At 42.3% G+C, this 24,181-nt stretch overlaps 1 protein-coding gene across 5 annotated transcripts in view; it reads right to left on the bottom strand.

Moving 5' to 3' along the window:
• dnajc6 (DnaJ (Hsp40) homolog, subfamily C, member 6) overlaps positions 1 to 24,181 on the bottom strand; it is a 72,461-nt gene that overhangs the window by 19,567 nt on the left and 28,713 nt on the right. For all 5 annotated transcript variants that reach the window (XM_041840086.2, XM_041840087.2, XM_041840083.2 and 2 more), the window contains 8 exons: positions 23,358 to 23,407; positions 19,275 to 19,423; positions 18,641 to 18,763; positions 7,742 to 7,875; positions 5,174 to 5,368; positions 4,297 to 4,414; positions 2,723 to 2,802; positions 717 to 910 (listed from right to left, as the gene is read on the bottom strand). In XM_041840086.2, coding sequence (XP_041696020.1) covers positions 717 to 910; positions 2,723 to 2,802; positions 4,297 to 4,414; positions 5,174 to 5,368; positions 7,742 to 7,875; positions 18,641 to 18,763; positions 19,275 to 19,423; positions 23,358 to 23,407 — 1,043 coding nt within the window. The remainder of the gene's footprint in view (positions 1 to 716; positions 911 to 2,722; positions 2,803 to 4,296; positions 4,415 to 5,173; positions 5,369 to 7,741; positions 7,876 to 18,640; positions 18,764 to 19,274; positions 19,424 to 23,357; positions 23,408 to 24,181) is intronic.

Raw genomic sequence — 24,181 nt, 5'->3', positions numbered from 1 at the left:
TCTGTGTGGACCTCTGTATGGACCTCTGTGTGGATCTCTGTGTGGACCTCTGTGTGGACCTCTGTGTGGACCTCAGTGTGGACCTCAGTGTGATCTCTGTATGGACCTCTGTGTGGATCTCTGTGTGGATCTCTGTGTGGACCTCTGTGTGACCTCTGTGTGGACCTCTGTGCGGACCTCTGTGCGGACCTCTGTGTGGACCTCTGTGCGGACCTCTGTGCGGACCTCTGTGCGGACCTCTGTGTGGACCTCAGTGTGGACCTCTGTGTGATCTCTGTGTGGACCTCTGTGTGGATCTCTGTGTGGACCTCTGTGTGACCTCTGTGTGGACCTCTGTGTGACCTCTGTGTGACCTCTGTGTGACCTCTGTGGGACCTCTGTGTGGACCTCTGTGTGGACCTCTGTGTGACCTCTGTGTGACCTCTGTGTGGACCTCTGTGTGACCTCTGTGTGACCTCTGTGTGGACCTCTGTGTGGACCTCTGTGTGACCTCTGTGTGACCTCTGTGTCAGTGCATGTCTCTGTGCTTGTGTTCCAACATGTGCGTGCCCATCTGTGTCCGTTTGTATGCGTATGCGTGCATGTGTGTATGCGTGTGTGTATATGTGTGTACATCTTTGCCTGTGTGTGTGTGTGTGTGTGTTTGTGTATGTGTGTCCATCTGTCCTGTATGCCTCTGACTGTGTGCTTGCATGTAGACCTCCTCTCTGCCCTACCTGCGATGGCGAGTGCGTCCTGGTGTTCCTGGTGACAGGAGAACAGTACATTGGGGATGAGGTCTTTATTAGGGAACTGTTCCCAGGGAGGGGTCAGGTCCTTCTGTTTGTCAGTACTCTCCACCTCGATGTCCACCAACACATGGAACAACTGAGGGTACTTCTCTGGAGAGTCACACGCATCCAGCTCCGGCCTAGACAGGTGTGTGTGTCAGATGGTTAGTTAGTTAGTTCATTGTCCATATCATGACGTACACCAACATTTAAACATGATATAGTATTTCACATTTACAGTGGGGGAAAAAAGTATTTAGTCAGCCACCAGTTGTGCAAGTTCTCCCACTTAAAAAGATGAGAGAGGCCTGTAATTTTCATCATAGGTACACGTCAACTATGACAGACAAATTGAGAATTTCCTTTCCAGAAAATCACATTGTAGGATTTTTTATGAATTTATTTGCAAATTATGGTGGAAAATAAGTATTTGGTCACCTACAAACAAGTAAGATTTCTGGCTCTCACAGACCTGTAACTTCTTCTTTAAGAGGCTCCTCTGTCCTCCACTCGTTACCTGTATTAATGGCACCTGTTTGAACTTGTTATCAGTATAAAAGACACCTGTCCACAACTTCAAACAGTCACACTCCAAACTCCACTATGGCCAAGACCAAAGAGCTGTCAAAGGACACCAGAAACAAAATTGTAGACCTGCACCAGGCTGGGAAGACTGAATCTGCAATAGGTAAGCAGCTTGGTTTATATAATATAATATGCCATTTAGCAGACGCTTTTATCCAAAGCGACTGGTTTGAAGAAATCAACTGTGGGAGCAATTATTAGGAAATGGAAGACATACAAGACCACTGATAATCTCCCTCGATCTGGGGCTCCACGCAAGATCTCACCCCGTGGGGTCAAAATGATCACAAGAACGGTGAGCAAAAATCCCAGAACCACACGGGGGGACCTAGTGAATGACCTGCAGAGAGCTGGGACCAAAGTAACAAAGCCTACCATCAGTAACACACTACGCCACCAGGAACTCAAATCCTGCAGTGCCAGACGCGTCCCCCTGCTTAAGCCAGTACATGTCCAGGCCCGTCTGAAGTTTGATAGAGTGCATTTGGATGATCCAGAAGAGGATTGGGAGAATGTCATATGGTCAGATGAAACCAAAATAGAACTTTTTGGTAAAAACTCAACTCGTCGTGTTTGGAGGACAAAGAATGCTGAGTTGCATCCAAAGAACACCATACCTACTCTGAAGCATGGGGGTGGAAACATCATGCTTTGGGGCTGTTTTTCTGCAAAGGGACCAGGACGACTGATCCATGTAAAGGAAAGAATGAATGGGGCCATTTATTGTGAGATTTTGAGTGAAAACCTCCTTCCATCAGCAAGGGCATTGAAGATGAAACGTGGCTGGGTCTTTCAGCATGACAATGATCCCAAACACACCACCCGGGCAACGAAGGAGTGGCTTCGTAAGAAGCATTTCAAGGTCCTGGAGTGGCCTAGCCAGTCTCCAGATCTCAACCCCATAGAAAATCTTTGGAGGGAGTTGAAAGTCCGTGTTGCCCAGCGACAGCCCCAAAACATCACTGCTCTAGAGGAGATCTGCATGGAGGAATGGGCCAAAATACCAGCAACAGTGTGTGAAAACCTTGTGAAGACTTACAGAAAACGTTTGACCTGTGTCATTGCCAACAAAGGGTATATAACAAAGTATTGAGAAACTTTTGTTATTGACCAAATACTTATTTTCCACCATAATTTGCAAATAAATTCATAAAAAATCCTACAATGTGATTTTCTGGATTTTTTTTCTCTCATTTTGTCTGTCATAGTTGACGTGTACCTATGATGAAAATTACAGGCCTCTCTCATCTTTTTAAGTGGGAGAACTTGCACAATTGGTGGCTGACTAAATACTTTTTTTCCCCACTGTACGTGTTAATTCTATACATATGTACTGTACAGATAATATATATGAGAGAGGTGCTCACTTTGTAAACTTTAACACAGTGGTCCCTGGAGCAATGAAGCCTGTGTGGAACTGGATCTGGAATATCTGGGTGTTGGACACCTGTAAACACCAACCAGCAATCACATAGATAGATTCAGGAATCACATCGATAGATTCAGGAATCACATCGATAGATTCAGGAATCACATAGATTGATTCAGGAATCACATAGAAAGATTCAAACAATGACACTGTGGAGATTTATGATTGTAAGGGACGGAGATTCCATCTAGATTCCATTTAGATTCTAATTTAGTCTCAATGCACTAAAAACAATGCTGTGTTTATGTTCATTCATGGGACACAATGTATGTCATTGTGTTAGTGTGAGAGTATCTCCCAGAGTGCAATCTCTGTCTGTAAATAACAAGGTATCAGAACATGCTCCCATACAATCAGAGCTAACAGAATCTCTCATAGCATAGCATATCATAATCTGTGTGTGTGAATGAAAGTGTGTCAGTGTTATGTTAGCATGCTAGGCTAGCCCCATGCTGTACCCTGGCCTGCGTGCATCACTGTTGTGTTAGCATGCTAGGCTAGCCCCATGCTTTACCTTGGCCTGTGTGTGTCAGTGTTGTGTTAGCATGCTAGGCTATCCCCATGCTGTACCTTGGACTGTGTGCATCAGTGTTGTGTTAGCATGCTAGGCTATCCCCATGCTGTACCTTGGCGTGCGTGTGTTAGCATGCTAGGCTAGCCCCATGCTGTACCTTGGCCTGTGTGTGTCAGTGTTGTATTAGCATGCTAGGCTAGCCCCATGCTTTACCTTGGCCTGTGTGTGTCAGTGTTGTGTTAGCATGCTAGGCTATCCCCATGCTGTACCTTGGCCTGCGTGCATCAGTGTTGTGTTAGCATGCTAGGCTATCCCCATGCTGTACCTTGGCGTGCGTGTGTCAGTGTTGTGTTAGCATGCTAGGCTAGCCCCATGCTGTACCTTGGCGTGCGTGTGTCAGTGTTGTGTTAGCATGCTAGGCTAGCCCCATGCTGTACCTTGGCCTGTGTGTGTCAGTGTTGTGTTAGCATGCTAGGCTAGCCCCATGCTTTACCTTGGCCTGTGTGTGTCAGTGTTGTGTTAGCATGCTAGGCTATCCCCATGCTGTACCTTGGCCTGCGTGCATCAGTGTTGTGTTAGCATGCTAGGCTATCCCCATGCTGTACCTTGGCGTGCGTGTGTCAGTGTTGTGTTAGCATGCTAGGCTAGCCCCATGCTGTACCTTGGCGTGCGTGTGTCAGTGTTGTGTTAGCATGCTAGGCTAGCCCCATGCTGTACCTTGGCGTGCAGTGTGTCAGTGTTGTGTTAGCATGCTAGGCTAGCCCCATGCTGTACCTTGGCGTGCGTGTGTCAGTGTTGTGTTAGCATGCTAGGCTAGCCCCATGCTGTACCTTGGCGTGCGTGTGTCAGTGTTGTGTTAGCATGCTAGGCTAGCCCCATGCTGTACCTTGGCGTGCGTGTGTCAGTGTTGTGTTAGCATGCTAGGCTAGCCCCATGCTGTACCTTGGCCTGTGTGTGTCAGTGTTGTGTTAGCATGCTAGGCTAGCCCCATGCTGTACCTTGGCCTGCAGTCGTCCTCCGATGGTGTTCCTCATATGATAGACAGAGATGACCACATCACCCTGGACATTCACACCTAGAGGGAAGACCACCTTCCCCTCCTGGACCCTGTGCTCTCTGAGAGGGGTGGGGGGAGAAATGAGGAGAAAGAAGAGATGGTGTCATATATATATATATATAAAAACAGGAGTGGAGAAATAGGCTATGATGATTTATTTCTTTCAGCATCTTGAGAGAATGTGAATGTGCAGTTAGATACCATCTGTAGAGGTGCTATCTTTATCAGCATCATAAAAGCTGATAGTATTTCAACCACATAAAATATGCATCCAAGCCGAACTGAAATCTTATCAGAAACATGTTGGGTCGTTTTCACAGCTTTCAATTTCCTTACAACCGGTCAAACTGGAGTTATTGCATTTTCTCCCCGGTCCCTAAACGTCTTTAGCCATGAAAGAAGCAGAGATGACAGAGGAAACTTTACCGATGTCAACTTGAAGCATTCATTCTATCGATTTATGACATTCTGGTGAAGTAGTGCTTTATTTAGTCTTCTAGGGCAACATATAATGACAGAAGAGAAGCTGCATGTATCTAATTACAGACAAGTTGACTAACAAACAGCCTACCAAAATTATAAGGAAAATAAATTCCTGCACCCCCTGTCAAAAAAGAATCTGTCGTCTCTGACTATAGCCTACAGCGCATTTTCTATATTAACGGGTTAGGGTCGGTTGCGGGCCTCAGATTTCCACTTTATCACATATAGTCAGGTGGTTGTGGATGGGTTATTAGCAATTGCGGGCAGGTGCGGGTGAACAAACAGCTGACCCACGCACAACTACTGTGTGTGTGTACGTGTGTATCTGCAGCTACCTCATCCTCTCATAGTCCTGTGCAGTAGAAAAGATCTTGGTCTCCCCTATGAGGATCTCACAGAAGGGTCTGCAGCCGATGCGTTGTTTGTTGAAGCAAGGTACTGGACTCATGGTGACCGCCTTGACCACCAGGGGCTTGGAGTGTGGCAGGGAGGGCTTCTCTGATACCATACTGCACACATAGCCTATGTACCTGGAGAAGAGTGGCAGAGTATATAAGGCTACACACTAAACTACCATAAGCACTGAGTACTATCTAAAAACAAACATTGTCTATGTACATGAATACAGGGAAGGGGATTTTTTTTGTGCTAGACAATATCACAAAACTATCCATCTTAAAGTTACAGTATATACTTCAAATCATCTTTCCTATGTGTACAGATTCTTGCACAAAATCGTGAGCTTTTTCAGTTTAGAGAAACTCAACAGAACAAAAACAAAGATGAGGCTTGATTCCCACTGTCTTCATGCATCAGCCTCTCTCTCTGTCTGTGCTGAAGAATGAAGCCGTCATTGTTATTATGAGAAGCAGCTGTGTGGCCAAGCGGCTGGCTGTGTTTGCATTTGTGTGTGTGTAAGTGTTTGTGTGTGTGTTTGTTTGTGTGTAAGTGTGTGTTTGTGTGTGTGTGCGTGTGTGTGCGTGCTTGCGTGTTGATTAATTGGCTGCTATATACAGTGAGGGAAAAAAGTATTTGATCCCCTGCTGATTTTGTACGTTTGCCCACTGACAAAGAAATGATCAGTCTATCATTTTAATGGTAGGTGTATTTGAACAGTGCGAGACAGAGTAACAACAAAAAAATCCAGAAAAACGCTTGTCAAAAATGTTATAAATTGATTAGCATTTTAATGAGGGAAATAAGTATTTGACCCCCTCTCAATCAGAAAGATTTCTGGCTCCCAGGTGTCTTTTATACAGGTAACGAGCTGAGATTAGGAGCACACTCTTAAAGGGAGTACTCCTAATCTCAGCTTGTTACCTGTATAAAAGACACCTGTCCACAGAAGCAATCAATCAATCAGATTCCAAACTCTCCACCATGGCCAAGACCAAAGAGCTCTCCAAGGATGTCAGGGACATCATTGTAGACCTACACAAGGCTGGAATGGGCTACAAGACCATCGTCAAGCAGCTTGGTGAGATGGTGACAACAGTTGGTGCGATTATTCGCAAATGGAAGAAACACAAAATAACTGTCAATCTCCCTCGGCCTGGGGCTCCATGCAAGATCTCACCTCGTGGAGTTGCAATGATCATGAGAACGGTGAGGAATCAGCCCAGAACTACACGGGAGGATCTTGTCAATGATCTCAAGGCAGCTGGGACCATAGTCACCAAGAAAACAATTGGTAACACACTACGCGTGAAGGACTGAAATCTGCAGCGCCCGCAAGGTCCCCCCTGCTCAAGAAAGCACATACACAGGCCCGTCTGAAGTTTGCTAATGAACATCTGAATGATTCAGAGGAGAACTGGGTGAAAGTGTTGTGGTCAGATGAGACCAAAATTGAGCTCTTTGGCATCAACTCAACTCGCCGTGTTTGGAGGAGGAGGAATGCTGCCTATGACCCCAAGAACACCATCCCCACTGTCAAACATGGAGGTGGAAACATTATGCTTTGGGGGTGTTTTTCTGCTAAGGGGACAGGACAACTTCACCGCATCAAAGGGACGATGGACGGGGCCATGTACCGTCAAATCTTGAGTGAGAACCTCCTTCCCTCAGCCAGGCATTGAAAATGGGTCGTGGATAGGTATTCCAGCATGACAATGACCCAAAACACACGGCCAAGGCAACAAAGGAGTGGCTCAAAAAGAGCACATTAAGGTCCTGGAGTGGCCTAGCCAGTCTCCAGACCTTAATCTCATAGAAAATCTGTGGAGGGAGCTGAAGGTTCGAGTTGCCAAACGTCAGGCTCGAAACCTTAATGACTTGGAGAAGATCTGCAAAGAGGAGTGGGACAAAATCCCTCCTGAGATGTGTGCAAACCTGGTGGCCAACTACAAGAAACGTCTGACCTCTGTGATTGCCAACAAGGGTTTTGCCACCAAGTACTAAGTCATGTTTTACAGAGGGGTCAAATACATATTTCCCTCATTAAAATGCAAATCAATTTATAACATTTTGCGTTTTTCTGGATTTTTTTGTTGTTATTCTGTCTCTCACTGTTCAAATAAACCTACCATTAAAATTATAGACTGATCATTTCTTTGTCAGTGGACAAACTTACAAAATCAGCAGGGGATCAAATACTTTTTTCCCTCACTGTAATTCTGGCACTTCGTTAGCATCGTGGCTAATGCGCCATGTATCGCAACTCAGTAATCGTAAAATAAATAGGCTGATAAAGGATTTAGGAGAGTAATGGAGGGGGAGGAGGAAGGAGGAGATGCTAGGTTTTTAAGTTCATCCATCATCTCAAAATAACAAAGTCAAAGTCATGGAGGTGAAGACTGTTTATGTGGATCATTTTTGTCTGCTGTTTTCCACTGCAATGAACGGCAATCAATATAAATGCACACACACACACCCCACAAAACACACCCTCTGTGTTGCCCTACCTCCGGTGCGAGGGCCAGAGGCCTGAGCCGGGTCTCTTGGCGCTGAGCAGCTGCATGGCGGGCACTGGGTTGGTGAAGAGGTGGCAGAAGCAGAACATGGCACAGACCAGCACACCCGACGGAGCACGGCCGTCCTTAAGGAGGGAACAGACAGTAAGTAGACAGTAGATACAAAGAGACAACGCTAGCAAGCGAACAGCAACATGCCAACATATACTGTTATGTAGGATAACGACTTGAAGAAAAGGAAGCAGCAGCAAGCTTACAGTACTTCAATTTACACAACTCAATGCATGGCAAAATACAATGCAGTGGTGGCATTTTGTTATGATTCCTATAAGCTAGGATAGTCTTTGATTCCTATAAGCTAGGATAGTCTTCATGATTCCTATAAGCTAGGATAGTCTTTATGATTCCTATAAGCTAGGATAGTATTTATGATTCCTATAAGCTAGGATAGTCTTTATGATTCCTATAAGATAGGATAGTATTTATGATTCCTATAAGCTAGGATAGTCTTTATGATTCCTATAAGCTAGGATAGTATTTATGATTCCTATAAGCTAGGATAGTCTTTATGATTCTTAGAAGCTAGGATAGCCTTTATGATTCCTATAAGCTAGGTTAGTCTTTATGATTCTTAGAAGCTAGGATAGTCTTTATGAGTCCTATAAGCTAGGATAGTCTTTATGATTCCTATAAGCTAGGATAGTCTTTATGATTCTTAGAAGCTAGGATAAGCTAGGATAGTCTTTATGATTCCTATAAGCTAGGATAGTCTTTATGATTCCTATATGCTAGGATAGTCTTTATGATTCTTAGAAGCTAGGATAGTCTTTATGATTCCTATAAGCTAGGATAGTCTTTATGATTCTTAGAAGCTAGGATATTCTTTATGATTCTTAGAAGCTAGGATAGTCTTTATGATTCTTATAAGCTAGGATAGTCTTTATGATTCCTATATGCTAGGATAGTCTTTATGATTCTTAGAAGCTAGGATAGTCTTTATGATTCCTATAAGCTAGGATAGTCTTTATGATTCTTAGAAGCTAGGATAGTCTTTATGATTCAATAAACTAGGATAGTCTTTATGATTCTTAGAAGCTAGGATAGTCTTTATGATTCCTATAAGCTAGGATAGTCTTTATGATTCTTAGAAGCTAGGATATTCTTTATGATTCTTAGAAGCTAGGATAGTCTTTATGATTCTTAGGAGCTAGGATAGTCTTTATGGTTCCTATAAGCTAGGATAGTCTTTATGATTCTTAGAAGCTAGGATAAGCTAGGATAGTCTTTATGATTCCTATAAGCTAGGATAGTCTTTATGATTCTTAGAAGCTAGGATAGTCTTTATGATTCTTAGAAGCTAGGGATAGTCTTTATGATTCTTAGAAGCTAGGATAGTCTTTATGATTCTTAGAAGCTAGGATAGTCTTTATGATTCTTAGAAGCTAGGATAGTCTTTATGGTTCCTATAAGCTAGGATAGTCTTTATGATTCTTAGAAGCTAGGATAGTCTTTATGAGTCCCATAAGCTAGGATAATCTTTATGATTCCTATAAGCTAGGGATAGTCTTTATGATTCTTAGAAGCTAGGATAGTCTTTATGATTCCTATAAGCTAGGATAGTCTTTATGATTCCTATAAGCTAGGATAGTCTTTATGATTCTTAGAAGCTAGGATAGTCTTTATGGTTCCTATAAGCTAGGATAGTCTTTATGATTCTTAGAAGCTAGGATAGTCTTTATGAGTCCTATAAGCTAGGATAGTCTTTATGATTCTTAGAAGCTAGGATAGTCTTTATGATTCCTATAAGCTAGGATAGTCTTTATGATTCCTATAAGCTAGGATAGTCTTTATGATTCTTAGAAGCTAGGATAGTCTTTATGATTCTTAGAAGATAGGATAGTCTTTATGATTCCTATAAGCTAGGATAGTCTTTATGATTCCTATAAGCTAGGATAGTATTTATGATTCCTATAAGCTAGGATAGTCTTTATGATTCCTATAAGATAGGATAGTATTTATGATTCCTATAAGCTAGGATAGTCTTTATGATTCCTATAAGCTAGGATAGTATTTATGATTCCTATAAGCTAGGATAGTCTTTATGATTCTTGAAGCTAGGATAGTCTTTATGATTCCTATAAGCTAGGTTAGTCTTTATGATTCTTAGAAGCTAGGATAGTCTTTATGAGTCCTATAAGCTAGGATAGTCTTTATGATTCCTATAAGCTAGGATAGTCTTTATGATTCTTAGAAGCTAGGATAAGCTAGGATAGTCTTTATGATTCCTATAAGCTAGGATAGTCTTTATGATTCCTATATGCTAGGATAGTCTTTATGATTCTTAGAAGCTAGGATAGTCTTTATGATTCCTATAAGCTAGGATAGTCTTTATGATTCTTAGAAGCTAGGATATTCTTTATGATTCTTAGAAGCTAGGATAGTCTTTATGATTCTTATAAGCTAGGATAGTCTTTATGATTCCTATAAGCTAGGATAGTCTTTATGATTCTTAGAAGCTAGGATAGTCTTTATGATTCCTATAAGCTAGGATAGTCTTTATGATTCTTAGAAGCTAGGATAGTCTTTATGATTCAATAAACTAGGATAGTCTTTATGATTCTTAGAAGCTAGGATAGTCTTTATGATTCCTATAAGCTAGGATAGTCTTTATGATTCTTAGAAGCTAGGATATTCTTTATGATTCTTAGAAGCTAGGATAGTCTTTATGATTCTTAGGAGCTAGGATAGTCTTTATGGTTCCTATAAGCTAGGATAGTCTTTATGATTCTTAGAAGCTAGGATAAGCTAGGATAGTCTTTATGATTCTTAGAAGCTAGGATAGTCTTTATGATTCTTAGAAGCTAGGATAGTCTTTATGATTCTTAGAAGCTAGGATAGTCTTTATGATTCTTAGAAGCTAGGATAGTCTTTATGATTCTTAGAAGCTAGGATAGTCTTTATGGTTCCTATAAGCTAGGATAGTCTTTATGATTCTTAGAAGCTAGGATAGTCTTTATGAGTCCTATAAGCTAGGATAATCTTTATGATTCCTATAAGCTAGGATAGTCTTTATGATTCTTAGAAGCTAGGATAGTCTTTATGATTCCTATAAGCTAGGATAGTCTTTATGATTCCTATAAGCTATGATAGTCTTTATGATTCTTAGAAGCTAGGATAGTCTTTATGGTTCCTATAAGCTAGGATAGTCTTTATGATTCTTAGAAGCTAGGATAGTCTTTATGAGTCCTATAAGCTAGGATAGTCTTTATGATTCTTAGAAGCTAGGGATAGTCTTTATGATTCCTATAAGCTAGGATAGTCTTTATGATTCCTATAAGCTAGGATAGTCTTTATGATTCTTAGAAGCTAGGATAGTCTTTATGATTCTTAGAAGATAGGATAGTCTTTATGATTCCTATAAGCTAGGATAGTCTTTATGATTCCTATAAGCCAGGATAGTATTTATGATTCCTATAAGCTAGGATAGTCTTTATGATTCCTATAAGATAGGATAGTATTTATGATTCCTATAAGCTAGGATAGTCTTTATGATTCCTATAAGCTAGGATAGTATTTATGATTCCTATAAGCTAGGATAGTCTTTATGATTCTTAGAAGCTAGGATAGCCTTTATGATTCCTATAAGCTAGGTTAGTCTTTATGATTCTTAGAAGCTAGGATAGTCTTTATGAGTCCTATAAGCTAGGATAGTCTTTATGATTCCTATAAGCTAGGATAGTCTTTATGATTCTTAGAAGCTAGGATAAGCTAGGATAGTCTTTATGATTCCTATAAGCTAGGATAGTCTTTATGATTCCTATATGCTAGGATAGTCTTTATGATTCTTAGAAGCTAGGATAGTCTTTATGATTCCTATAAGCTAGGATAGTCTTTATGATTCTTAGAAGCTAGGATATTCTTTATGATTCTTAGAAGCTAGGATAGTCTTTATGATTCTTATAAGCTAGGATAGTCTTTATGATTCCTATATGCTAGGATAGTCTTTATGATTCTTAGAAGCTAGGATAGTCTTTATGATTCCTATAAGCTAGGATAGTCTTTATGATTCTTAGAAGCTAGGATAGTCTTTATGATTCAATAAACTAGGATAGTCTTTATGATTCTTAGAAGCTAGGATAGTCTTTATGATTCCTATAAGCTAGGATAGTCTTTATGATTCTTAGAAGCTAGGATATTCTTTATGATTCTTAGAAGCTAGGATAGTCTTTATGATTCTTAGGAGCTAGGATAGTCTTTATGGTTCCTATAAGCTAGGATAGTCTTTATGATTCTTAGAAGCTAGGATAAGCTAGGATAGTCTTTATGATTCCTATAAGCTAGGATAGTCTTTATGATTCTTAGAAGCTAGGATAGTCTTTATGATTCTTAGAAGCTAGGATAGTCTTTATGATTCTTAGAAGCTAGGATAGTCTTTATGATTCTTAGAAGCTAGGATAGTCTTTATGATTCTTAGAAGCTAGGATAGTCTTTATGGTTCCTATAAGCTAGGATAGTCTTTATGATTCTTAGAAGCTAGGATAGTCTTTATGAGTCCTATAAGCTAGGATAATCTTTATGATTCCTATAAGCTAGGATAGTCTTTATGATTCTTAGAAGCTAGGATAGTCTTTATGATTCCTATAAGCTAGGATAGTCTTTATGATTCCTATAAGCTAGGATAGTCTTTATGATTCTTAGAAGCTAGGATAGTCTTTATGGTTCCTATAAGCTAGGATAGTCTTTATGATTCTTAGAAGCTAGGATAGTCTTTATGAGTCCTATAAGCTAGGATAGTCTTTATGATTCTTAGAAGCTAGGATAGTCTTTATGATTCCTATAAGCTAGGATAGTCTTTATGATTCCTATAAGCTAGGATAGTCTTTATGATTCTTAGAAGCTAGGATAGTCTTTATGATTCTTAGAAGATAGGATAGTCTTTATGATTCCTATAAGCTAGGATAGTCTTTATGATTCCTATAAGCTAGGATAGTATTTATGATTCCTATAAGCTAGGATAGTCTTTATGATTCCTATAAGATAGGATAGTATTTATGATTCCTATAAGCTAGGATAGTCTTTATGATTCCTATAAGCTAGGATAGTATTTATGATTCCTATAAGCTAGGATAGTCTTTATGATTCTTAGAAGCTAGGATAGTCTTTATGATTCCTATAAGCTAGGTTAGTCTTTATGATTCTTAGAAGCTAGGATAGTCTTTATGAGTCCTATAAGCTAGGATAGTCTTTATGATTCCTATAAGCTAGGATAGTCTTTATGATTCTTAGAAGCTAGGATAAGCTAGGATAGTCTTTATGATTCCTATAAGCTAGGATAGTCTTTATGATTCCTATATGCTAGGATAGTCTTTATGATTCTTAGAAGCTAGGATAGTCTTTATGATTCCTATAAGCTAGGATAGTCTTTATGATTCTTAGAAGCTAGGATATTCTTTATGATTCTTAGAAGCTAGGATAGTCTTTATGATTCTTATAAGCTAGGATAGTCTTTATGATTCCTATAAGCTAGGATAGTCTTTATGATTCTTAGAAGCTAGGATAGTCTTTATGATTCCTATAAGCTAGGATAGTCTTTATGATTCTTAGAAGCTAGGATAGTCTTTATGATTCAATAAACTAGGATAGTCTTTATGATTCTTAGAAGCTAGGATAGTCTTTATGATTCCTATAAGCTAGGATAGTCTTTATGATTCTTAGAAGCTAGGATATTCTTTATGATTCTTAGAAGCTAGGATAGTCTTTATGATTCTTAGGAGCTAGGATAGTCTTTATGGTTCCTATAAGCTAGGATAGTCTTTATGATTCTTAGAAGCTAGGATAAGCTAGGATAGTCTTTATGATTCTTAGAAGCTAGGATAGTCTTTATGATTCTTAGAAGCTAGGATAGTCTTTATGATTCTTAGAAGCTAGGATAGTCTTTATGATTCTTAGAAGCTAGGATAGTCTTTATGATTCTTAGAAGCTAGGATAGTCTTTATGGTTCCTATAAGCTAGGATAGTCTTTATGATTCTTAGAAGCTAGGATAGTCTTTATGAGTCCTATAAGCTAGGATAATCTTTATGATTCCTATAAGCTAGGATAGTCTTTATGATTCTTAGAAGCTAGGATAGTCTTTATGATTCCTATAAGCTAGGATAGTCTTTATGATTCCTATAAGCTATGATAGTCTTTATGATTCTTAGAAGCTAGGATAGTCTTTATGGTTCCTATAAGCTAGGATAGTCTTTATGATTCTTAGAAGCTAGGATAGTCTTTATGAGTCCTATAAGCTAGGATAGTCTTTATGATTCTTAGAAGCTAGGATAGTCTTTATGATTCCTATAAGCTAGGATAGTCTTTATGATTCCTATAAGCTAGGATAGTCTTTATGATTCTTAGAAGCTAGGATAGTCTTTATGATTCTTAGAAGATAGGATAGTCTTTATGATTCCTATAAGCTAGGATAGTCTTTATGATTCCTATAAGCCAGGATAGTATTTATGATTCCTATAAGCTAGGATAGTCTTTATGATTCCTATAAGATAGGATAGTATTTATGATTCCTATAAGCTAGGATAGTCTTTATGATTCCTATAAGCTAGGATAGTATTTATGATTCCTATAAGCTAGGATAGTCTTTATGATTCTTAGAAGCTAGGATAGTCTTTATGATTCCTATAAGCTAGGTTAGTCTTTATGATTCTTAGAAGCTAGGATAGTCTTTATGAGTCCTATAAGCTAGGATAGTCTTTATGATTCCTATAAGCTAGGATAGTCTTTATGATTCTTAGAAGCTAGGATAAGCTAGGATAGTCTTTATGATTCCTATAAGCTAGGATAGTCTTTATGATTCCTATATGCTAGGATAGTCTTTATGATTCTTAGAAGCTAGGATAGTCTTTATGATTCCTATAAGCTAGGATAGTCTTTATGATTCTTAGAAGCTAGGATATTCTTTATGATTCTTAGAAGCTAGGATAGTCTTTATGATTCTTATAAGCTAGGATAGTCTTTATGATTCCTATATGCTAGGATAGTCTTTATGATTCTTAGAAGCTAGGATAGTCTTTATGATTCCTATAAGCTAGGATAGTCTTTATGATTCTTAGAAGCTAGGATAGTCTTTATGATTCAATAAACTAGGATAGTCTTTATGATTCTTAGAAGCTAGGATAGTCTTTATGATTCCTATAAGCTAGGATAGTCTTTATGATTCTTAGAAGCTAGGATATTCTTTATGATTCTTAGAAGCTAGGATAGTCTTTATGATTCTTAGGAGCTAGGATAGTCTTTATGGTTCCTATAAGCTAGGATAGTCTTTATGATTCTTAGAAGCTAGGATAAGCTAGGATAGTCTTTATGATTCCTATAAGCTAGGATAGTCTTTATGATTCTTAGAAGCTAGGATAGTCTTTATGATTCTTAGAAGCTAGGATAGTCTTTATGATTCTTAGAAGCTAGGATAGTCTTTATGATTCTTAGAAGCTAGGATAGTCTTTATGGTTCCTATAAGCTAGGATAGTCTTTATGATTCTTAGAAGCTAGGATAGTCTTTATGAGTCCTATAAGCTAGGATAATCTTTATGATTCCTATAAGCTAGGATAGTCTTTATGATTCTTAGAAGCTAGGATAGTCTTTATGATTCCTATAAGCTAGGATAGTCTTTATGATTCCTATAAGCTATGATAGTCTTTATGATTCTTAGAAGCTAGGATAGTCTTTATGGTTCCTATAAGCTAGGATAGTCTTTATGATTCTTAGAAGCTAGGATAGTCTTTATGAGTCCTATAAGCTAGGATAGTCTTTATGATTCTTAGAAGCTAGGATAGTCTTTATGATTCCTATAAGCTAGGATAGTCTTTATGATTCCTATAAGCTAGGATAGTCTTTATGATTCTTAGAAGCTAGGATAGTCTTTATGATTCTTAGAAGATAGGATAGTCTTTATGATTCCTATAAGCTAGGATAGTCTTTATGATTCTTAGAAGCTAGGATAGTCTTTATGATTCTTAGAAGCTAGGATAGTCTTTATGATTCTTAGAAGCTAGGATAGTCTTTATGATTCTTAGAAGCTAGGATAGTCTTTATGATTCTTAGAAGCTAGGATAGTCTTTATGATTCTTAGAAGCTAGGATAGTCTTTATGGTTCCTATAAGCTAGGATAGTCTTTATGATTCTTAGAAGCTAGGATAGTCTTTATGAGTCCTATAAGCTAGGATAGTCTTTATGATTCCTATAAGCTAGGATAGTCTTTATGATTCTTAGAAGCTAGGATAGTCTTTATGATTCCTATAAGCTAGGATAGTCTTTATGATTCCTATAAGCTAGGATAGTCTTTATGATTCTTAGAAGCTAGGATAGTCTTTATGATTCCTATATGCTAGGATAGTCTTTATGATTCTTAGAAGCTAGGATAGTCTTTATGATTCCTATAAGCTAGGATAGTCTTTATGATTCTTAGAAGCTAGGATAGTCTTTATGATTCTTAGAAGCTAGGATAGTCTTTATGATTCTTAGAAGCTAGGATAGTCTTTATGATTCTTAGAAGCTAGGATATTCTTTATGATTCCTATTAGCTAGGATAGTCTTTATGATTCAATAAACTAGGATAGTCTTTATGATTCTTAGAAGCTAGGATAGTCTTTATGATTCCTATAAGAGAGGATAGTCTTTATGATTCTTAGAAGCTAGGATATTCTTTATGATTCTTAGAAGCTAGGATAGTCTTTATGATGCATGGCCAATATTTTTGGTTTCAATCCCACTTCTCTCCAATAACACTAAACAGGGACTCCCCACACAGAGTTTGTCTGTTACAATCTACTGCCACAGTATCTAAATATAACTCCTGTCTCTTTTGTTTAGTAAAGTTATACAGTTATAAATACATCTGGTTGCGGTAATGTTAAGTTCCTTAAACTGGGCCAAGTATTTCTAGGAGAGCAACATTCTTCCATCAGCACAAAACGTTGAGGAAGACATTTGAAGAACTCTAATATAAACTAAAAGTGATTGCTCAACACAGATGAACTTGCTAACCACAATGAAATCACATACAGAAATATGGAAAGCATTACATTCCAGTCATAGTGTACTGTAGCACATAAGTAAAAACATGTACAGTATACTTTGAAACATGTACAGTATACTTTGAAATATGTACAGCATACTTTGAAATGTGTACAGTATACTTTGAAATATGTACAGTTACTTTGAAACATGTGCAGTATACTTTGAAATATGTTCAGTATACTTTGAAATATGTGCAGTATACTTTTCTCTACCCATAATTATTTTACTACAGCAAATGGACAGGACCAGGATTTGTATTATATTCTATTCTATTGTAGTCTACACTTCTCTCTTGAATACAGAGAACATCTGTCTTTGCTTAAGGTCTGCAATGCCAGTGAGAGAGCTCAGTGGAAACTCAAGCTGAAACAGAAACAATTGGAGCAGTATTCCAAGCTGTGTTTCTCTTGGACCCCAGGCAGTCCCACAAACCCAGAACAAACCCAGGACAAACCCAGGATGGTAGGGAGGCAACAATGAGAGGAGGAGGAGGAGGAGGAGGAGGAGGAGGAGATGGAGAGAGAGGAATAGTGTGTAAACAAGAAAGAAGTGAGGATGAGTGTGAATGATGGTTCTCAGGACAGAGGTAACAATAAGAGGGGGGAAAGAGTAGGTAGGAGATGGAGGGAGAAAGGAGGAGAGAAAGGAATGGTGTGTTAACAAGAGAGGAGGTAGGAGATGGAGGGAGAAAGGAGGAGAGAAAGGAATGGTGTGTTAACAAGAGAGGAGGTAGGAGATGGGGGGAGAAAGGAGGAGAGAAAGGAATGGTGTGTTAACACGAGAGGAGGTAGGAGATGGAGGGAGAAAGGAGGAGAGAAAGGAATGGTGGGTAAACAAGAGAGGAGGTAGGAGATGGGGGGAGAAAGGAGGAGAGAAAGGAATGGTGTGTTAACAAGAGAGGAGGTAGGAGATGGAGGGAGAAAGGAGGAGAGAAAGGAATGGTGGGTAAACAAGAGAGGAGGTAGGAGATGGAGGGAGAAAGGAGGAGAGAAAGGAATGGTGGGTAAACAAGAGAGGAGGTAGGAGATGGAGGGAGAAAGGAGGAGAGAAAGGAATGGTGGGTAAACAAGAGAGGAGGTAGGAGATGGAGGGAGAAAGGAGGAGAGAAAGGAATGGTGGGTAAACAAGAGAGGAGGTAGGAGATGGAGGGAGAAAGGAGGAGAGAAAGGAATGGTGTGTTAACAAGAGAGGAGGTAGGAGATGGAGGGAGAAAGGAGGAGAGAAAGGAATGGTGGGTAAACAAGAGAGGAGGTAGGAGATGGAGGGAGAAAGGAGGAGAGAAAGGAATGGTGTGTTAACAAGAGAGGAGGTAGGAGATGGAGGGAGAAAGGAGGAGAGAAAGGAATGGTGTGTTAACAAGAGAGGAGGTAGGAGATGGAGGGAGAAAGGAGGAGAGAAAGGAATGGTGTGTTAACAAGAGAGGAGGTAGGAGATGGAGGGAGAAAGGAGGAGAGAAAGGAATGGTGTGTTAACAAGAGAGGAGGTAGGAGATGGAGGGAGAAAGGAGGAGAGAAAGGAATGGTGTGTTAACAAGAGAGGAGGTAGGAGATGGAGGGAGAAAGGAGGAGAGAAAGGAATGGTGTGTTAACAAGAGAGGAGGTAGGAGATGGAGGGAGAAAGGAGGAGAGAAAGGAATGGTGTGTTACCAAGAGAGGAGGTAGGAGATGGAGGGAGAAAGGAGGAGAGAAAGGAATGGTGTGTTAACAAGAGAGGAGGTAGGAGATGGAGGGAGAAAGGAGGAGAGAAAGGAATGGTGTGTTAACAAGAGAGGAGGTAGGAGATGGAGGGAGAATAATCACTCCTGTGGGTCTCATCTTACCGAGCAGGTGATGACACACACATTCTTAGGGTTCTGTTTGAGCCAGTTGTGCATGTTCTTACACACCGCAAACAGGTTGTGCAAGCTGGGAGCCTGGTGGGACGGCCAATTGCACTCTGAGACCTGGAGAGGGGTTGTGGGGGGGAGAGAAGGGGCGGGGGTAAGAGAGAGAGAGAGAGAGAGAGAGAGAGAGGTAGTGAGAGAGAGAGAGAGAGAGAGAGAGAGAGAGAGAGAGAGAGAGAGAGAGAGAGATTGATTATAAGTAACGCCCTTGCAGTGACAGCAACATGTGCACGAATCACGAGTTACCATGATGAGTCCTGTATAGACACTTTACTTTATGGCTCAACTAATTTCTGCCTCACTGTGAGAGAAACTGAGCAAAGTCTTACTCTCCAAGTTCAGTCTTTCATTCTGATTTAGGTCTATGCATAGAACAATATGCTATGTTTGCCATGAAACACAATGCTGGGCTATGGGTAATGTATTGTAATGTATTATAAATCCTTGCATGCATGTTGGTATAGTGTGTTTTAGCAAACGGAGAGTGTCTGAACTGAGGCTAAGTATAGTATCTCTGTGTGTTGATCTTGGTAGGCCTTGGTAGACCTCCATCTCGTTCTCTCTGTCTCACCCGGTTGGAGAACTTGGCGCCGCGGTAGTTGCGCTGTGACAGGTTGAAGACGGTGTAGTGGTCAGCGTGCCGTGAGTCCAGGAAGGAGCGCATGTCCTCCACATGGTTCTGGTTGCCGATCTGCAACGCCTCTGCAGGATATGACATCACTGGCAGGGGATAGAGAGGGAGACATTGGCAGGGGACAGAGAGGGAGACATTGGCAGAGGACAGAGAGAGAGTAATTGGCAGGGGTCAGAGAATGAGATATTGGCAGGGGACAGAGAGGGAGACATTGGAAGAGGACAGAGAGGGAGACATTGGAAGAGGACAGCGAGGGAGACATTGGCAGGGGACAGAGAGGGAGACATTGGAAGAGGACAGAGAGGGAGACATTGGAAGAGGACAGAGAGGGAGACATTGGCAGGGGACAGAGAGGGATACATGGGCAGGGGACAGAGAGGGAGACATTGGAAGAGGACAGAGAGGGAGACATTGGAAGAGGACATAGAGGGAGACATTGGCAGGGGACATAGAGGGAGACATTGGAAGAGGACAGAGAGGGAGACATGGGCAGGGGACAGAGAGGGAGACATTGGAAGAGGACAGAGAGGGAGACATGGGCAGGGGACAGAGAGGGAGACATGGGCAGGGGACATAGAGGGAGACATGGACAGGGGACATAGAGGGGGACATGGGCAGGGGACAGAGAGGGAGACATTGGCAGGGGACAGAGAGGGAGACATTGGCAGGGGACACAGAGGGAGACATGGACAGGGGACATAGAGGGAGACATGGGCAGGGGACAGAGAGGGAGACATTGGCAGGGGACAGAGAGGGAGACATTGGCAGGGGACAGAGAGGGAGACATTGGCAGAGGACAGAGAGAGAGATATTGGCAGGGGTCAGAGAATGAGATATTGGCAGGGGACAGAGAGGGAGACATTGGAAGAGGACAGAGAGGGAGACATTGGAAGAGGACAGAGAGGGAGACATTGGCAGGGGACAGAGAGGGAGACATTGGAAGAGGACAGAGAGGGAGACATTGGAAGAGGACAGAGAGGGAGACATTGGCAGGGGACAGAGAGGGATACATGGGCAGGGGACAGAGAGGGAGACATTGGAAGAGGACAGAGAGGGAGACATTGGAAGAGGACATAGAGGGAGACATTGGCAGGGGACATAGAGGGAGACATTGGAAGAGGACAGAGAGGGAGACATGGGCAGGGGACAGAGAGGGAGACATTGGAAGAGGACAGAGAGGGAGACATGGGCAGGGGACAGAGAGGGAGACATGGGCAGGGGACATAGAGGGAGACATGGACAGGGGACATAGAGGGAGACATGGGCAGGGGATAGAGAGGGAGACATTGGCAGGGGACAGAGAGGGAGACATTGGCAGGGGACAGAGAGGGAGACATTGGCAGGGGACAGAGAGGGAGACATTGGCAGAGGACAGAGAGAGAGTAATTGGCAGGGGTCAGAGAATGAGATATTGGCAGGGGACAGAGAGGGAGACATTGGAAGAGGACAGAGAGGGAGACATTGGAAGAGGACAGAGAGGGAGACATTGGCATGGGACAGAGAGGGAGACATTGGAAGAGGACAGAGAGGGAGACATTGGCAGGGGACAGAGAGGGATACATGGGCAGGGGACAGAGAGGGAGACATTGGAAGAGGACAGAGAGGGAGACATTGGAAGAGGACATAGAGGGAGACATTGGCAGGGGACATAGAGGGAAACATTGGAAGAGGACAGAGAGGGAGACATGGGCAGGGGACAGAGAGGGAGACATTGGAAGAGGACAGAGAGAGAGACATGGGCAGGGGACAGAGAGGGAGACATGGGCAGGGGACATAGAGGGAGGCATGGACAGGGGACATAGAGGGAGACATGGGCAGGGGACAGAGAGGGAGACATTGGAAGGGGACAGAGAGGGAGACATTGGCAGGGGACAGAGAGGGAGACATTGGCAGGGGACAGAGAGGGAGACATTGGCAGGGGACAGAGAGGGAGACATTGGCAGGGGACAGAGAGGGAGACATTGGCACGGGACAGAGAGGGAGACATTGGCAGAGGACAGAGAGAGAGTAATTGGCAGGGGTCAGAGAATGAGATATTGGCAGGGGACAGAGAGGGAGACATTGGAAGAGGACAGAGAGGGAGACATTGGCATGGGACAGAGAGGGAGACATTGGAAGAGGACAGAGAGGGAGACATTGGCAGGGGACAGAGAGGGATACATGGGCAGGGGACAGAGAGGGAGACATTGGAAGAGGACAGAGAGGGAGACATTGGAAGAGGACATAGAGGGAGACATTGGCAGGGGACATAGAGGGAGACATTGGAAGAGGACAGAGAGGGAGACATGGGCAGGGGACAGAGAGGGAGACATTGGAAGAGGACAGAGAGAGAGACATGGGCAGGGGACAGAGAGGGAGACATGGGCAGGGGACATAGAGGGAGGCATGGACAGGGGACATAGAGGGAGACATGGGCAGGGGACAGAGAGGGAGACATTGGCAGGGTACAGAGAGGGAGACATTGGCAGGGGACAGAGAGGGAGACATTGGCAGGGGACAGAGAGGGAGACATTGGCAGGGGACAGAGAGGGAGACATGGGCAGGGGACAGAGAGGGAGACATGGGCAGGGGACAGAGAGGGAGACATTGGCAGGGGACAGAGAGGGAGACATTGGCAGGGGACAGAGAGGGAGACATATGGGCAATCCAAGTCACCATAGAGGTGATGATGAGGCATGCCAGGATATACTATGCTATTATTAAACACTGTCATGGCGTTCCATGACAGTGTTTGATTTGATCCATACTATTAACCCTTATTTTACCAGGTAAATTGACTGAGAACACATTCTCATTTACAGCAATGACCTGGGGAATAGTTACAGGGGAGAGGAGGGAGGATGAACGAGCCAATTGGAAGCTGGGGATGATTAGGTGGCCATGATGGTATGAGGGCCAGATTGGGGATATGAGGGCCAGATTGGGGATATGAGGGCCAGATTGGGGATATGAGGGCCAGATTGGGGCTATGAGGGCTAGATTGGGGACATGAGAGCCAGATTGGGGATATGAGGGCCAGATTGGGGCTATGAGGGTTAGATTGGGGATATGAGGGCCAGATTGGGGATATGAGAGACAGATTGGGCATATGAGAGCCAGATTGGGGATATGAGGGACAGCTTGGGGATATGACGGACAGATTGGGGATTTAGTAGGAGGGCTATACACATTTAAAAAGGTAGGGAATTATACTAAATATTGAAATGATGAGAGTACTGTTTGTGATTTATGTATAGTAATATTATTCAGTTTAAAATTGGGTTTAAAATAATATAACTGCAGGTGTTTTATAACAGGTTTGACTGTCATGTGCAGCTACATGTGGAGTGTTATAGAGAATAATAATGAGTGTTCAGTGAGAGGAGGGGTCAGAGGTGACACGCTACGCATGATGGAATAGGGGCCCCCAGGTAACGCCTGCGTGACTGTGTCCTCTGCATCTGCCTGCAGGACAGACTGCTGTTACATGCAGCCTCACAACACTGAAAGTGTGTGTGTGTGTGTGTGTGTGTGTGTGTGTGTGTGTGTGTGTGTGTGTGTGTGTGTGTGTGTGTGTGTGTGTGTGTGTGTGTGTGTGTGTGTGTGTGTGTGTGTGTGTGTGTGTGTGTGTGTGCGTGTGTGTCAGGGACAGGAAGATGAAGACGTTTCCACAGCACAGCTCTCCTCTGTTTACAGCAGACAGGTGTGTGAGGTGGAAGCGTGTGTGTGTGTTGCCTGCTATGAGGGGCCCATCACAAGGGTGGAGCATCATTTGTGTTTTTATTAGGGGTGTAATGGTACACCCACTCTCCTAGACATCCCACCCTCCTAGACATCCCACCATCCCACCCCCTTTAAAGTATCTGTTGTGCAGGGAAAAAGTGAGGCAATGTTTATAGGAGGCTGGAGACTGAGAGATCCAGATGTCTATTGCTGGCTAGGTTGAGACGAAACCTGTGAAGCCCGAAAACAGGCTTACTGTTCCCCATATTGAGAAAATTAAACTACAGTTCGACAATTACGTTTCTATACGGTACTCACCTATGATTCGTGATGTGATGTAGGCAATGTCCAGCTCTCCTTTTGTGTATCTGTAAACATAGATGTTTTGTCAATAAACATATAATGCATTTCAGATTATGTAATTACAGTGTTTAGAACACTCTGTCGACTGTTTTGTGTTGTGACATTTGTATCTAATGTAATGGTTCAAAATTACATTGTAGCAAAGCTGTAGTGGAGTGGACATACACAGACAGGGGTCAATGTGCTTTAGGCCTGTAGCCTACTGGCCACAGCTACACAATCCAAGTGACAATACAAATAACCTCAAATGTATTAGGTTGGGGCCCTGTTGCTTGTGGTGTAAATGTAAATCCATTATCTAGGCCACTAGTCGGTTAGTGAAGTGCTGAGGTGGATGAGCGCCATATGGCCCTGAGGGCTTCCCATCCTGGCCCTGCATGATTACCCAACAGCCCAACTGGAGGAGGGGAGGCAGGGAAGGAGGAGGCAGGGAGGGAAGAGCGGGAGGCAGGGAGGGAGGGCAGAGAGGGAGGAGGGGAAGCGGGAACAGGAGGAAGCATCAGTGGGCAAATCCTCATAACGAGGTAATTGGACCAACAGCAGTGTTCTATTTTGATCCAGTGTTGTGTTGTGCTCTCCTGCAGCGTGAACAGCGTTAGCTTATCTGGATAATATGGCTAGCGCCAGCTCCGCTAACTGTACTAGCTGCTGCTTGCGCTAGCTCTGCTAACTGTACTAGCTGCTGCTAGCGCCAGCTCTGCTAACTGTAGTAGCTGCTGCTAGTGCTAGCTCTGCTAACTGTACTAGCTGCTGCTAGCTCTGCTTACTATGGCTGCTAT

Source organism: Coregonus clupeaformis, chromosome 20 (genome assembly GCF_020615455.1).
Source record: "Coregonus clupeaformis isolate EN_2021a chromosome 20, ASM2061545v1, whole genome shotgun sequence".
In the NCBI taxonomy this organism is placed as follows: Eukaryota; Metazoa; Chordata; class Actinopteri; order Salmoniformes; family Salmonidae; genus Coregonus; species Coregonus clupeaformis.
Note: the sequence above shows the minus strand (reverse complement) of the source record. Positions and strands in the feature narration are given on the sequence as shown.